The sequence below is a fragment of the Perca flavescens genome, chromosome 4, assembly GCF_004354835.1.
Source record: "Perca flavescens isolate YP-PL-M2 chromosome 4, PFLA_1.0, whole genome shotgun sequence".
NCBI lineage: Eukaryota > Metazoa > Chordata > Actinopteri > Perciformes > Percidae > Perca > Perca flavescens.
Window position 1 is genome coordinate 4124122 of NC_041334.1, and position 16916 is coordinate 4141037.

At 40.5% G+C, this 16916-nt stretch overlaps 1 protein-coding gene across 1 annotated transcript in view; it reads right to left on the bottom strand.

Annotated features, from left to right (window-relative positions):
* Nucleotides 1-3643, bottom strand: part of LOC114553637 (butyrophilin-like protein 10) — a 38161-nt gene extending 34518 nt beyond the window's left edge. The window contains exon 1 of the mRNA XM_028574940.1: nucleotides 3589-3643. Within this exon, the coding sequence (XP_028430741.1) occupies nucleotides 3589-3597 (9 nt within the window). The 5' untranslated portion in view covers nucleotides 3598-3643. The remainder of the gene's footprint in view (nucleotides 1-3588) is intronic.
* Between the last annotated feature and the right edge of the window lie 13273 nt (nucleotides 3644-16916).

Sequence of the window (16916 nt, forward strand, 5' to 3'; positions counted from 1 at the left end):
GACGCATTCGATTATCAGGAAAACATGAAGAATGTTCGACTCGATACACATATGTTATTAACCCTTAGGGTAATTTTGCGCCGGATTTGTCCTTTAAACAACGTTATTATGATGGCCAATGTTGAAGGTTCATAACCAACTGTCAAGCAGCCAAGAAACATGTTGTAGTATCAGAAGTATGTTTGCAGTTAGTTTCTTTTATCAAAGTTTAAACACAGAAACATCCACAACAGTCAAAACATACAGTTTGATATATTTCATCTTTTATTCAAACATTTGGATAGAAGATGAAGCTCTGACTGAAATGACATGATACCCTCATCAGATAAAACATAAAAACCTACATGTATGTAGTTCAGTGTGTAACTGTACCTGACAAACTCTGGCTTAGCACCTTCAGAAATAAAAAGAAGCAGAAGATGCTCGTCACAAATAATTTGACACAAACATCAAAATAAAACACTAAGTCACATTATATTTCACATTGGCTAAGAAATAAAAAATATGATATATTTTACAGCGTGACAGCAGGCTTCAGTTCTGTGGAGTCTTATGTTTTTTTTAATGCTCATCATGTGTAGCTCAGTTAGGACTTTAAGGAACTACAAGCAGAATGATAATATTTGGTTAATACAGTTAATAAGTCCCTCATTCATCCATTCATACACACTCTCACCCCGGTGACAGTGAGCTACCATGCAAGGAGCTGTCTGACCATCGGGAGCAATTTGGGGTTCAGTGTCTTGCTCAAGGACACTTGGACGTGTGGACAAGAAGAGCCGGGGATCAAACCACTGACCGCGACCCTGCTAGCATGTATTTCAACATTTTCTTTTAAGGGAGATACTCATTTTCAGGTTCATACTTGTATTTGGGGTTTCTATTAGAACATGTATACATTTTCTGATCGAGGCAGCCCAGAAAAAACTGAATGGGTTGTTTATATTTCACACTTTTTTGGTTGGTAGACACTCCAGATGCCTATGGTAAATGTTTGGGCACTAGCACTGAAAAGAGAGTTTTTTATAATATGTCCCCTTTAAAATTAAATTAATATATAGGTCAGAACAGACAGAACTATTTGATCGTTTCAATGTAAAAAATGTCATGTTTCCAGCTAGAGATGTTCCGGTATTGGCTCAGATACTGCCTAAAACGCTAGTATCGGTATCGGGAAGTACTGGAGTTTATGCACCGATCCCACGTAATAAAGTTAGTAAGTGTTTGTTCATGTTTCACAAAGAGTGTAACCCGAGCCAGACTGACAATAAAGATAGAAATCATATCACATCCATACAGGGATAGTAGTATACAGCTGTTAAAACATAATAAAATATATGACACACTGGTATCGGATCGGTACTCGGTATCGGCCGATATTCAAGTTCAGGTATCGGTAGGGTTGGGTACCGACCCAATCATGTCGGTACTATCGAGTATTGGTTCACGTAAAATCAAACGGTGCCAAATTTCGGTACCTGAGAGCGCATAAGCGCAAGCTTATCTGTCCTCTCTGCATGTTGACAGAGAGCAGAGGTCCGACACACACACACACGCGTGCAGAGGTGCAGACGGAGTAAACTACGTTTTTGGCTCTGTAGTTTAGTTGAAGTCACAGTGAGTCACGGCGATGCAGATGAAGTGGTTCCAAGTGTGGTCACAGTTTTTTAAAACTTCACGCAGACAGCGTTTGCTGCAATATGATATTAATGGAGAGGCTGTTGACGTTACACTTCCTCTGACACAAGCAGGCCCAACAGTGGTTTCTATGCCCTGGGGACTGACTGACAGGCTGAGGTTTGAAGGTAAGGCAACTTTATTTCTACAGCACCTTTCAGCAACAAGGCAATTCAAAGTGCTTACATTCTGAATACATAACAGAATGTTCTAAGTAAAGAGGATGAATAGGTCTGGAATTATTTTTACAACTGAAATATTTTCTTTGTAACAGAGGGAAAGTACCGAAAAAAGTACCGTTGGGTACTGGAACCGAATTCAGGTACTGGTAGGGATACCGGTATTGGTTCAGATGCAAAAGGTACCCAACCCTAGGTATCGGTATCGGGAAGCAAAAAATGGTATTGGGCCATCTCTATTTCCAGCTTCTCTAATGTGAAGATTTGTCTGCATTGAGTACTTAAACTTTTACTTTTTTCTTTTACTTTTACTTGACTAATATTTTCAAAGCAGGACTTCTACTTCTAACAGAGTATTTTGACAGTGTGGTATTGGTACTTTTACTAAAGGATCTGAACACTGGTATGTTGTATGGATCAACTGATTCTGACTTTATATCTGTGACATCCTCCGGATGTAAAACATTTCTTCATTTAGAGTTGTGATAAAAAGTTTTTGAGGAAGTGATATCACGTGAAAAAAAGACATAAATCTTCTCTCCTCACATACACAACTCTCCTGTAGAAATAAACCTAATAACACTGGTGGAATGTAACTAAGTACATTTACTTAAGTACTGTACTTAAGTACAAAATTGAGGTACTTCTCTTTTCATGCCACTTTCTACTTCTACTCCGCTACATTTCAGAGAGAAATATTGTACTTTTTACTCCACTACATTAATCTGACAGCTTTAGTTACTAGTTACTTTATACAATAAGATTTCTGCACACAAAACACATGTAGTTTATAAAATCTGATGTTTTATTATAAATGAAACTAGCCAACAATATAACGGCCTCCAAGTCCAGCTGAAATGATTAGACCATTAAACACACAACTGTTTGGATCCTTTACACTTTCTACTATGGGAGGATTGTTCCGCATTGAGTACTTTTACTTTTAATACTTTAGGGACATTTTCCTTTCCAATGCAGGACTTTAACTTGTAACAGAGTAGGCTACATTACAGTGTGGTATTAGTAGGCTACTTTTACTAGAGTAAAGGATCTGAATACTTCTTCCACCACTGATAAATAATAACAAAGTTAGGCATGTTTAGCACTTAAAATGGTTTAATGTGTCACACTGCAGCAGATTCTGGGCTCTGGTTTTATTCGGTTTCCTGCCTCACCCAAAAACTTACAGCATGCCAAATTATGACGAACTTTAAAAAACCTGACGTCATCTGTGAGGAATATATATAATATAGGCTACTACAAGCAGTAGCCTACAGCTGAAATGATCAGCCGATTAATCAATTAAGCCTTTTTGAGAGTGACAAAATTATTTTTATTGTTTCAGTCATTTTTCACTTAAAAAAGTAGGCTAATGTTTCCAGCTCCTCAAATGTAAAGATTTGACTGCATTGAGTAGCATAGTTGAACTTTTGCTTTTAGTAGGCCTACCTTTTCTTTTACAGATTCTAAACTTGGGGGTTTCCGGTTTCCTCCCGCCCAAAAACTGAATGCCAAATTGTGACGAAGTTTAAAAAGCACCAAGGTGCCAAGGTTCCTCATATCTGTGAGGAACAATCAGATCAATAACCTGTGCTGGACCGGGTTTATTGACGCTAATATGGAGTAGGCCTATATTAGTCCATTTAGAGCGTTCTGATGATCTTTATCTTATGCTTACACAACACCCAGTCTGTCTGTCTGTCTTTATATCTACAAAGTTAGTCATTCTTACCGTTTTCATCACAAAGTGTTTTTTCCGGTCAAACACAGGAGACACAAACACAGCAGATCCACTTTAAATTATTCCTTTGTTATGGATTGATTGTTCTGTCTGAATTGTTGTTCTTAGTTCCATTTTAAATATGATACTTTGAACTTGTAAGTAGTTCAGATCTCCATCCCATAACCTCAGCCACTGCATCTTAATTTTGTTCCTAATGAAATAGTTGGTTTGGGGAGAGAGAGAGAGAGAGAGAGAGAGAGAGAGAGAGAGAGAGAGAGAGAGAGAGATTATATTATATCAGATGTATTTACTCCTTGTTGTTGTTTATATGTATGTTTGTTCTTATGGTTTGGCAACACAGATGTATTTTTTGGCATGCTAATAAATCAACATGAAATTGAAAATTGAAAAATTGACAGAAATAGAGAGAGAGAGAGAGACAGAGAGAGAGAGACAGAGAGACAGAGACAGAGAGAGAGAGAGAGAAAGAGAGAGAAAAAATTGAAAAATTGAAAATTGAAATTGACAGAGAGAGAGATGATTTCCAGTTTCAAAGATTTCACCCAATAAAGAGAAATGTTGGTCTCAGGACAGCAGATGGCGCCACATTACTGAGAAAAGAGGCTGAAACAAACCTTTAACTTCTAGAAAAAGACTTGTACAGAACACAGGCAGTGATCAGAGGGAAGAAACAGATATGGAAACATGTCCGTGGCTTTTAATCTTTACATTTTTAATAAAAAAAATATTTTTGGTATTAATTAGCCTTGATAAAAAAATAAAAACATTATGAGCAGTGGAGTGATGTGGAGCTTTAGTTTAGTTAGGGGTCCAGTCCAGGGACACCCAAGGGTCCTTGAAATGTGTCCAAGAGGTTTCCTGCAAAATAACAAATGAATGTCACTGCCATTTCATCTACTATTGATACATTTAGTGATTATAACCCCCAGTTTATACATAAAGTCATAAAAAAGTAAAAAAGCAATGTCACACTTTTTTTAGGCTACAACATTTTTTGTCACATTTAACATCTCCTCACTATCCGCTAGCTGCCTGTCCCCTGAACACACTGTAAAAAAACACGGTCTCTGTAGACAGCCATCATATTAATAGAGAGGCCAAGTCTCCCCTTCCAGTGGACCACAATGGGACCTTATCTCGGAAAAGATATGTGTGTTATGGGAAGAGAAAACTGACTTTTTGATCCTATTCGAATTGAGCCATGAAGTACACATACCTTATGATGTTAGTCAATTTAAAATGCAGGTAAGATGATTTGGTTGTCCTCCCTCTTCTTAAAAAGAGAAAAAGAAATATGAAATATTGTCTCCATCCAATCATGAGATTTTGCAGAGAGCAAGGAGAGTTCCATCTCATTATCGAGGAGATGCAGGATTATCCCCATCCACTCAAAGTTTACTTAATGATGGTCATATTAAAAAGAAGTCCAACAATTTCCACGTCCCAATTGATCCTGAACAGAGGCTGTGCGTCAAATGTCAAAACACCTCAAAATGTTTCTGCTACGGATGCGAAAAAAATGCAGACGATTTAACCCGATCTGAATTATTATATGGACAAAAAGTCCAGAGGCCGTGTGAACCTGACTGACCCAACGTAAGGTTGGGGTTATTAATGAAGGTGCGAAATTTTGGACAACATTTTTGGACTCAGTGTTTACTTCAATGAGGTTTGTTAAGAGAGAATTGCACTTTTGCTACAGTTTGGATGGTTGGATGCTGAACTGCATTTCATTGTACTGGTACTCAATGACAAAACAGGCCAATATTTCCATTTATCAGAGTCAAACTCTTCAATTATATTTGTGAATATACTTTTAAATTATGTATATCGTCAAAAAATCCTCAGTGGTCCTTAACTTAAGCCGTTATTTTTGGCTTTGCACGCAAGCTAAGAAGCCAGCAGGCGAATTGAATTAAAGGCTGATGTGGCCATCCACTGTACGTTGTGCTCTGAGTGAGTTACATAACATCTTCTGCTCCCGTTGGTCAGTCGGTCTCCCAGAGTTTCTGCTCATATCTGCAGGGAGAGCAGCTGCAGAGCCAAAGACAACAAACCGGAGCTCCACAGATGTGTGTATATATATATATATATATATATATATATATATATATACGTTACTCCATTTATTGAGGCGGAAGAACTGCTAACCCTCGGCCTCTTTCCTAACTCCTGCTTCACTCTTCCTGCCACGCTTAAAGATTTTCACCTAATCTTTGGGATGCTGATACGTTGGTCCATTTTACCATTTAAATACTGAGATACCAGACTCCCAAATCATCCATTTACCCCGAGTGTGAACTATAATTTATGCTCTGCATACAGCAAGAAATATGATGAATACGTAGGAATTGCAGTGCTTTACTTTTCGTAGCTGTCTGTACATTTGGTTCATGAGAACAGCCTGCCACAGTTTACTTGGAAAACTACTGCATGTATTGGTCCTTTATCATGTATTTCAACAAGTGAAAATGACTGGGTGGGTTATGATCTGTCAGGTGAAGCCTTATGAATGTAATTAAGTCATTTTGAAGGATAAACATCCTTTCAGTGGCAAGGTAGGAGCTGCAATCACTTTTTGGCAAGTGTAAAAAAGAACTGGAGTGGTTGTAATTTAGAGCACAGGGCACTCCCACAGACAGAAATCACCTTTTGGCAGATGGTCACTTTTTGGCACGACACTTGACATTTTTACGCAGATTTGATGATTCAAACAGACATAACTTACTCCCAGAGACTCAAACGACTTGTTTCATTAGAAAGTGTCTTTGCTAGTTTAAGACCATCCAGTGCCTGGTCTTACAGGGAAGTATGTTCAGGTGCATTCTTGGCGTATTGCTATCTTGAGGCAGCGGAAAGCGGAAAGTTTAAAGATTAAAAATAAATATTACAATGTGAAATAGTGTTATGATATGATCTACTCGCGCTCTTTCACTTCATGCACGAGCAGATCAGTTTCTTCTCTCCTTTCTGCTCAGCAAATCCGCCATCATAACAGCAATCCGCCAAGGTCCAAACGCGCCTGGATTTAAAGGGAATGGGAGATGACACTCTGACTGGTTTATTGTATGTTACGCCCAAAACGCACCTATGATTAATTTAGACACTAAGTACAACCCTTTTGAACCATGCGCCTGGTTAAACTAGCAAAAGTGGATTCGTATACGCCCTAAACGCACCTGCTCCAGGCGCTTCACACCGTACGCTTAGATCGTTAAAATAGGACCCTAAGAAAGTGAAATAGGGAGACTGCGCGTTGCAGCTAAAAACAACTAGCAGTGCATAACTTACCTAAACTCTATAAAAATACATGTACGGATGGTTATGGGGATAATCAATTCCCCAATAAAATCAATCTTTGTTTGCGTGATCAGATATGGAATAGTTGGAGAAGACTCGAAACTAGTGATTAAGGCCGTAAACTCTTTATGAAAATGTTTACTGCGATAATACTGTAAATCCTGTGAGAAGTAGATCTGTGATCTGTAGCTGCTGTAATCCTATAAAAACGCCCACCGATCACTGGCCAAAGTAGAAGATGCAATCACTTTTGTGTCAAATGGAAATAAGGAGTTCACAGTGGATCATCCGTGTCTTGGTTTTGCAACATTTCAACAGAGAAAACCATCTGGGAAGCGCTGCTGTAACCTCTGAGATGTCCAGGATTGGGTACGACCTCTCCTGCTGCTCCTACTATTATCCCAAACTAACCCGCTCTGCCTTTGAACTCCTTTTTTAATTGAGGCCTTCTCTGTTGGAGAGTTCGCTGTTGCGTGAGCAGAAACATTTCCTCAACCCTCTGACTGCTGCTGTGGAAAGGCCGCGCTGCCTCCATCCCAGCGGGAGGAACGAGCCCAACTGGACCATACCATATTGTGTAATGAGATAATGTGATATAGAAATAATACCACAGCAGGTAGACTGGCTCCAGAACTCTGAACTCTTAGCCCGAATGTCCATTTCGGTCTCTTTTTGAATTTGATTAGATTTTTTGAACAAAGCAACCATCTGCTGCGAGTTAAAGGGTTAGTTCACTCAAACTACAAAGACTTTTTTTCTTCAACAACAAAACACTTGTGGTGTAGCTGTGCTGGTTTTTAATCTACTGAGGTTTTAAAATGTCAGAGATATCTGCTTCCACCAAATCAAGGGAATTTTTCAGTAGATGAAGAAGTTCTCAGAACCTTTGCTGAAGTAAAAGTAGTAATACCATTGTAGAATTACTTCCACGAGTTCTCCAAACCATACAACCACTATAGGTCGTTTGTTCCTACCCTCTAATACGACCCACAGAAGTGCTTTCTTCGAAGAAACTTGCTTTTTTCAACATTTGCAACCTGCAAAAGAAAACGCCACATACAATATTTAATGAAGTTAACTGTTGACATAATACAGTAACGTGAGCTATTTAAATGAACTGGCTACATGATTAAACCACCAGTGTATCTCTGTGTGTACTTCGTCCACAGCAATCCCACCAATCAGTCCCAAAACATCCCAGTTAGAGAGGAAACACCGTAAACATATTCTTGTAAATCTTTACAATCATTCCCCAAAAGAACCAAGCAGGCCTGCCTTGTCACATGATCCAAAAATTCCTCAATACGTGACATTTTCAGTGTGTTGGTGTTTCCCGTATCGAAAGGATTTGAGAACAGCAACATCATTATATATCATATTATTGGAATATTACTGATGCTTTAACATGTTAGCATCTTAAACTGTAATAAGTGTAACTTATCCTTCAGATAAATGTACTTGGTTCCATTTCACCACTGTCTATCAGTATATGGGTAGCATTAGTCACATGATGTATTATTTGTCTTAAAGTATCGTAACATGTTCGATGAGCAGAAGGTCCCATGAACGCTGACTCAGCAACTCAGTCATGTTTGTTGTAAAAGATGAGTTTTACATCATGCAGGGAGGCCTCTCTGGCGTAGACTACATCGGCGATTAAATGTCTGAAGTACTGAGTAAATAAAACGGAATGCAAGTCATTAAAGTCAAACTTCTGAAAGAGGGCTTTTACATTTATTCTGGCTCTGGTGGAGAGAGTTCCAGGTGGTCTGTGTGCTGCTCGGCTCCACGTAAAACCAGGCTGGATTTGAGTTTAAGTGTCAAATATTTAAACTAGCTGAGGCGATTTATTGGACAACATTAGATACTAAAAGTACTTAAAAGTATGTCACAAAAAAAATGCAATATGGTTGTTTTAGCAAATATAAAGGAGTCCTAACTGATCTAAAACTATGTGAGTAACCAAAGTAAGACTCACTGACTTGACTGAAGATAAGATAGAAAAAGTCACAAACAAAGAAAGGGGGAAAAAGTACTCAGAACTTTTACATGAGTAAAAGTAGTAATACTACCGTGTAGAAATAAGTCCTGCATTCAAACTCTTAGTTAAGTTAAAGTACCAGCATTCAAATATACTTTGAGTACCAAAAGTAAAAGTACTCATTATGCAGAAGTCTATATCAGTATTTCTCAAAAGAGTGGTTTGCAAGATTTGGTAAAATATGTTTTAATGTAAAATTTAAAACAGTGCTTGCCAGCAACTATTTTACTTAAGTGAAATCTGGAACTTGTACTTGTAACAGAGTATTTTTTTACAGTGAATTTTTTACATAACTCATAAACTCACTCACTCTGCTCACATTAGTTCATGATTTATTTGTTTTTATTTGTATTTATTTGATTAGGACAATGCACATTAATCAACATTTCTGTGAATGTGCCGGCGTTCGCCAGACGGCTAATTTTCAACTGTAGTCCTAGTTACCCAGCATGCATGTCTTTATGGTGGGAGGAAACTGGAGAACCCGGACTCCACACAGAAAGGCCCTGCCCAGATCGGTGATAAAGCTCTGCAGTGCCAACTTGCTGTGAGGCAGAAGTGCTAACCACTGAGCCAACGTGCTGAGCCATCCTGAATTTGATGTGTCTGAGATTAGAAGTGATGTGTGATGCTGCCTGTAGGAGATTTAGCTCACATGTCCACCCTATCTGACCGAACTAAAGGGCCAACAGATCGACTGTCTCATTGTGTGTGTGGGTTTGTGTGAAAAAGAAGAATGCCTTTAATTATCCCACGAGGGGAAATTCACAATTTTCACTCTGTTAGTACAGTTACACACACATTGAACACAGGCTTGAATTACAAACTGTTTTATATGACGGCACTTCACGTGGTTGTATGTGGACTAAAATCAATAAGCAGTTATGTTTGTTCGAGTTTATATTCTAAGGATTACTTTTTCAACATATTGCAACGTAGCAGACGTGTCTCCTCGTCAGATTTATTTGCGAAGCTGGTTAAAAAGTGAAATCCTGGTGCGGCCTCTAGCTCACCCAGTGGGAGCGTTCGCCCCATGTGGGCCCTTTGATGTCATCCCCCATCTCTCTCCCCCTTTCCTGTCTATCCACTGTTACTATTTAATAATGGGAAAAGCCGCCAAAAGTAATCTTTGAAAGAAAAAATCCTTCACAAACATCACAGAGTTATAGACGTGTTTACATGTGAAACACAGCAGCTTGTTGGTGGCGGTAGGAGGTGGATGTGTCAAACAAACAGGACTTTCACCAAGGTGTTTGTGTCCCGTATGAAACACTGAAAGTTTACATATGAAACAGAACTAGGAGGTCACATTTTCCTTCTCGTGTGTAAAAACCTCATGTACGTATGCACGGCAATGAGAAGTAATGTAACAAATATACTGATTTTAACCCAAAACAATGACCTTTTTCTAGTAGTAATGTTGCCTGAACCTAGTCTGGGTCGACGCTAGTACATTTCCACGAAAATTGCCTAGCATTTGGGGTGTGTCCATCTGCTTCCGCTCTCAGGGCCTATATCTTGCTATACGCTAGTGTCTTTGCTAGTTTAAGACTGACGCAGTTGTCAATTTCCCGTCCAGCGCCCACGTCATTTACAGTAAATACCAAATGCACCTGCGCCCATCTGTGCGCCCATGAGCATGCTGGTCTTACAGGGAGGTGTGTTCAGGTGCATTCTGGGCATATTAATATCTTGAGGCAGCGGGAAGTGACGGCGCCATTGACCAACAAAAACCTGGTCTATAGTCAATAATGCAGCATTTCATTGTTATTTTAACAGCAAATTAGTAAAATGCTAGCCTGACAAGCCAGACCCACATGATGAAGATGTTGGGTCTGGGAAGTCTGGGTTTATTGCAAGTTAAAAACACACCTATGAATTAATGAAGACACTAAGTACAACCCTTTTGAACCATGCGCCCGACACACGGACCCTTTTTTCCGCTGTCAAACTAGCAAAAGTGGATTTGGACACGCCCTAAAACGCACCTGCGCCAGGCGCTTCACGCCGTGCGATTAGATCGTTGAAATAGGGCCCTTAGTGTGTTGCTGTTCGCCTCGGGAAACAACAAACTTCGATCTAGCTGAAAAAAAGTGACGACCGATCACATTACAGTTAAGTTCAGCGGCCTTTACAGTTACATTCAGTTGAGAAAAGGTTACTGGGAGCCGGGTACAGAGCACCGTGACCTTTCAGGGGCCGTGGCAGTTGAGTTTAGCCGACAAAAGGTGAGCGTCATCTGCAGACAGCTAAGTTTAGGTATCAAAACGACCAGTTAAGATTAGAAAAAAAGATTGTGGTTTGGATTCAAACACTCCCGAGACATAAACACGCATTTCCTGGGGGAAACTCTTGCGTGTTCCCATAACTTATTTTCCGGAAGATGAACTCAGCTCCCTGCTTGGAGCCCCGTGTTTTATGACCCAAACATCCACCCCGACCTCCTCCCTACATGGTCCAGAGCGTTCTTATACAGCAGTGGTCAGTGTGGAGCTGATAACAATAAATACGTGGAATACATATGAAATGCGGTGCTTTACTTTTCGTAGCAATATGTGCGAATGGTTCACGAGAGCAGCCTGAGAGAGAGAGAGACACACTCGGAGTCAGCTGGCTCCACAGTAATAAACTGGAGGTCGTACCCTCCACACAGGCACCTCCTGGCAGGCCTCTCTCTCTCTCTCTCTCCTCTGAGCCCTCCGCTGGCCTCATCCCTCCCTCTCCGCTCTGCACTCCTCCCTCCACCCCAGTCTCCTTCTAGGCTGTAAAGGGATGTCATTTTACAACCGAGGGCCTCACAGGGTTAATGCCATATTATCACAACTAAATAATTCTCTGCTCTTTCGGTTAGGTCACTACAACTTTAGTTATTTATTCTATATTATGAAGTTATCTTATATTTTGTGGGGTAACTTAATAATGTAAAGGTGCACCTGGAATGCAGCACAAAATATATTTTATTTCTTTCTCTTACTGCAGAAGACACAGCACGGTGCTGGACCGAGACACTGATGCTTGCAGTGTGTGTGTGTGTGTGTGTGTGTGTGTGTGTGTGTGTGTGTGTGTGTTAAAGAGCCAAGAGCTGATGTGCTGTTTGTTTCAGTTTGACTCATCCATATAAAACTGAACACAAACTGCGAAAAAAAGAGTGTAAGAGGGTGAGAAGAAGTGACATGTGTGATTGTTCACGTGTGTGTAATGAGTTTGACTGTATGTACATGTGACTCTGTGTGTGTGTGTGAGTGTGTGTGTGTGTGTGTGTGTGCCACTAACCTTCCTGGGCTGTATCCCTGTGGGTAAATGCTTCCTGCCAGGAAATGGGTTCCCTTTCAGAGTGAAAACACACACACACACACACACACACACACACACACACACACACACACACACACACACACACACACACACACACACACAGAGTAGGTCTAAACCACACTCTATAATTTACAGAGACCCAACAATTCTCCCAAGAGTGGGGAGAAAAAAAACGTCCTTTTAACAGACAGAAACCTGTATGCGTTGTTTGTTGAATAGAATTTCTTATATTTCTGTGAAGACTGAGTAGTTTTTTAACAGAGAGCCAGTGTTGAAAGTTTGAAAGACAAACAAAAGATGCTACTACATTTCATTACAACACATACAGGATAAGGTGTTTTTGTATTTTACAGCTCCTCTGCACTCTGGCTGTAAAATCAGACACTCTTGTCCACAACAAGCACATCTGTGTTGGGGTTCATGGCGTTTGTCCAATTGTGTGTGCCTTTGTTTGAATCAGTTCATATCAATTTTATATATAGTATAAAATCATAACAAGACACTTTACAGATAGAGTAGGTCTAGACCACATTCTATAATTTACAAAGACCCAACAATTTAGAAAGACCCAGCAGTTCCAGTAATTCCACAATCCACGTGTGTATTTGGGTCTTTCTTTTTCTGTGTGTGTGTATGTGTGTGTGTGTGTGTGTGTGTGTGTTTGTGTGTGTGTGTGTGTGTGTGTGTGTGTGTGTGTGTGTGTGTGTGTGTGTGTCCTCCCAGAGGTCCTGTAGCATTCAGTTCACAGGTTGACGGGAGGATGTGAAGGTCAGGGAGCTCCACTGCAGGTCAACGGTCATTAAAACACACATATTACACCTCACACACACACACACACACACACACACACACACACACACACACACACACACACACACACACACACACACACACAGAGTTAAGTAGCCACTTTCCTCTCACAAATGTCTTCAAATAAGGGCATTCAACCACCAAGATACAGACTCGGAACAACAAGAATCACATAGGATAACTAAGTTAGCTTAAGCCAAACACCAAAGTGACCCACATGTTTGTAGTTTTTTTTTTTATAACCATCATCTTCATAGCTAAAGTGCAGTCAGAAGCGTTTTCAGCCTGCAGTGGAAGATGTGTAGATTTACAGCTGTCCTGATGTCAAAGAGGAGCTCGTTTCAAAATCTAGGAGCCAGGATAGCAACAGTCGGGATTTTTTTCTGATGACGCCGGTCTCTTGCTATTTTCAATACCCGTTTTCTTTTTTGGGGCAAAGAAGAAGACTCCCGTTCCTGAAATTTGGATTTTGAAATTTTGAGTACGTGTGGTCCTCCATGTTTCCTTCTTCAAACTTGCCGGGGCCGGGAAGCTACGATACCCATTAGCAGCAGCTGTGAGTCGAAAACGCGAAAGGCGGAGCAGTATGTCCCTTACTGGCTAACGTATTTCAAGATGGCGCATCATTCTGGAGAGTCTACGCCAGTTCATGCAAGCGCAATTGTAAAATTCCAAGCCAATAGGAATACTTGGAATTGATGGTGGTGGTCAATATTCATGGCAATACTGATTTTGATATTGAACAACTACAAACTGGGGCTTTAAGATAAGATCTGGATTAGAGACCAATAAAAGATGCAAAATGACATTACATCTGGGTTCAGTAAATTTAACTTTATATCTTAAAGACACTTGATCCAGAATGAAAAAATCTGAAATAAGATCCAACAAAAGTCCTATCAATGTAACCCCAAGCTGCAACATCTGTTTGCCAGACACCTTGTGCTCGCTCAGAGGGAAACTAAACTGGAGCTTTTCAACGTAAAAACTTCAGACTGTGTGCAGTAAATTTACACCACACACTTTAAGAAGAAAGTCAATCAAATAGAAGAAAACGGTGTGACCTGCAGCTCCAGTAACATTCCTTCCTAACAGCTGACTAAAAAAAAGAACATTACATAACGATGCCATGTCATCATCCGCTGACCTGTCGACCAACTTGTATGATTAGTTAACACGACTCGGCGGTATTTCAACATCCAGGGGATTTTAAGAACGCAGGTTGTTTGAGGCTTGTCCGACTATTGGATGATGATGGACGATATTCGCTGTTGGCTCGTAAAACCCTTTTTCGCACCACGATACAAGGCGTTTCATGGTCTGCAGAGGCTCGTAAATTCTTTCTGCTCTCGGTCTAGCTCGACACATGACCCCGGCCTCTGGGGTAACTTCCTCTAAGTGCACAGTCACTCAAGAGCTGCGAAGACCAGTCGATAAGTTGTCAACTATTAAATTAAGCGCCAACTATTTGGTTAGTCGATTAATTGGTTTCACAGAAAATGTTCACATTTCTGACTCCAGCTTCTTAAATGTGAATATGTTCTAGTTTATTTTCTCCTCTGTGACAGTAAACTGAATATCTTTGAGTTTGTGGACAAAAAAAGACATTTGAGGATGTCATCTTGGGACTTTGGGAAACACTGATCCACATTTTGTGACATTTTGCAGACCAAACTACTAACTTATTAATCAAGAAAATAATAAAAACAGAGGTGTTTAATTGAAAATCACACGCACATGCACACGCACACACACACACACACACACACACACACACACACACATCACACACACACACACACACACACACACACACACACACACACACACACACACACACCCCCCCTTGTGGCAGTGAACAGGAGGAATGTACATCTGTATTTGCTCTCGTCAGGACTGAAGGTTTGTATGTTTGCTGGAGACGTATAGTTTGGAAGAGAGATGACATGACACATGGCCCCCTGGATACTGTTGCTGCTACTACTCCCCCCCCCAAAAAAAAAAAATGCTGTGTGAAACAAAAAACATTCTATGCTTGGCTGAGGTTATAAAAGTTGGTGTATTGTAAACCGCAAGCAAAAGAGTGAGATATTTTTGAGGAGTTGGTAGGTACCAAAAACAGATGATAAACAGAGAGAATGCTGGACTGGCATTCATCAGTAGTCTTGTATCAACGTAGACATGCATTAAGTGCATTTAAATGATAAAGCTACACACTGAAAATGTCAAGTTTTGAAGAAACAAGGCAGGCCTGCTTGGTTCCTTCGGTGAATGATTGTAAAGATTTACAAAGAATATGTCGTTCATGTGTCCTGTGGTTTGTCTTGTCTACTAGGCGATAGTGGGATGACTGTGATCACCTGGCCGGTCCTCCCAGGATATTTAACCCCGCCTGACCCCGAGACCAGGCGGCCGCATTCCCCCGACCACGCACCAGCATGATTTCTCTCCGTTTAGTTTTCCCCTTTGTTAACTACTGAGAACATGCACCTCCCATTCTCCACTACATCCATACACCCTCATTCATCACTGGTACTGACAATCACTCCTCATATTTCTCTTGTTTGCAGTATTATTTAATAAATGTCACTTTATCATTGTTATGTTACTGTGCATCTCCCTCTTTTGTTGTGGCCTATGAGCAGGTCGTAACAGAGACCGATTGGTGGGATGGCAGTACACACGACAATACCATGTATCCAGCTAATTTAAATAGCTCACGTTACTGTAGAACAAAAACGCACATGTTGGCGAGGTCAGTCCTATGTTCCCACAGCCCAATGGTCCCACAGTCCTATGTTCCCACAGCCCAATGGTCCCACAGCCCTATGTTCCCACAGCCCAATGGTCCCACAGCCCTATGTTCCCACAGCCCTATGGTCCCACAGTCCTATGTTCCCACAGCCCAATGATCCCACAGTCCTATGTTCCCATATTTCTAAGATTTGTTTTCACTGAAAATTAGGCCCTATGTTCCCACAACCCTATGTTCCCACATTTCTAAGTTGTTTTTTTCAAATTAGGCCCTATGTTCCCACATTTCTAAGATTTTATTTAAAAAAATTAGGCCCTATGTTCCCACATTTCTAAGATTTTATTTAAAAAAATTAGGCCCTATGTTCCCACAGCCCTATGTTCCCAGTGTTAGGGTTAGGGTTAGTTAACAGATTTAGCTAAAGCTACATTCCATCTGTAGTCCATTGCTACTGGATAATAGGTTGGGTGTAATTGGCTACCAAATTGGGAGAAATGTGGATAAAATCTGATACAAATTTATGAAAAAGGAAATGTGGGAACAAAGGGCCTAATTTTGGAAAATAATCTTAGAAATGTGGGAACTGTGGGAACATAGGGCCTAATTTAGAAAAACAATCTTAGAAATGTGGGATCATAGGGCTGTGGGAAGATAGGCACGCTCCCGTTAGGGCAAAAAACCTTAAAAGGTGATAAGACAGTGTTGTGTTTACAGCTTGTTCTGCTGGTTGCACATGGAAAATAAATCAATTATCGGTGCGGCAGGTTAAGAAGAAGCTTAAAACACAGAATGAACCCATGTCGGAATCAATCACAGAATCATTTTGAGGAGAAAAAAAAAGAAGAAGCCGGCAGTCAGTGTCTACACAATCTTCCCATCGTCTTCCCCGAATCCTGCTTTGTTCCAGGACATGACTACCAAACACCACCTGGGTATAATCTCTATTAACCGTCATTAGCATTCCTCCCATATTTCCCATGCTCCGTTAGCTCCTGACAATTAGCATTCTTGCTCATATTTCTTTAGTTGCTCTGACAGGAAGATTCCTCACTGAGAGCTCCTGTCAGCGCCGGCAGCTGGACAGCTGTGAGCAAC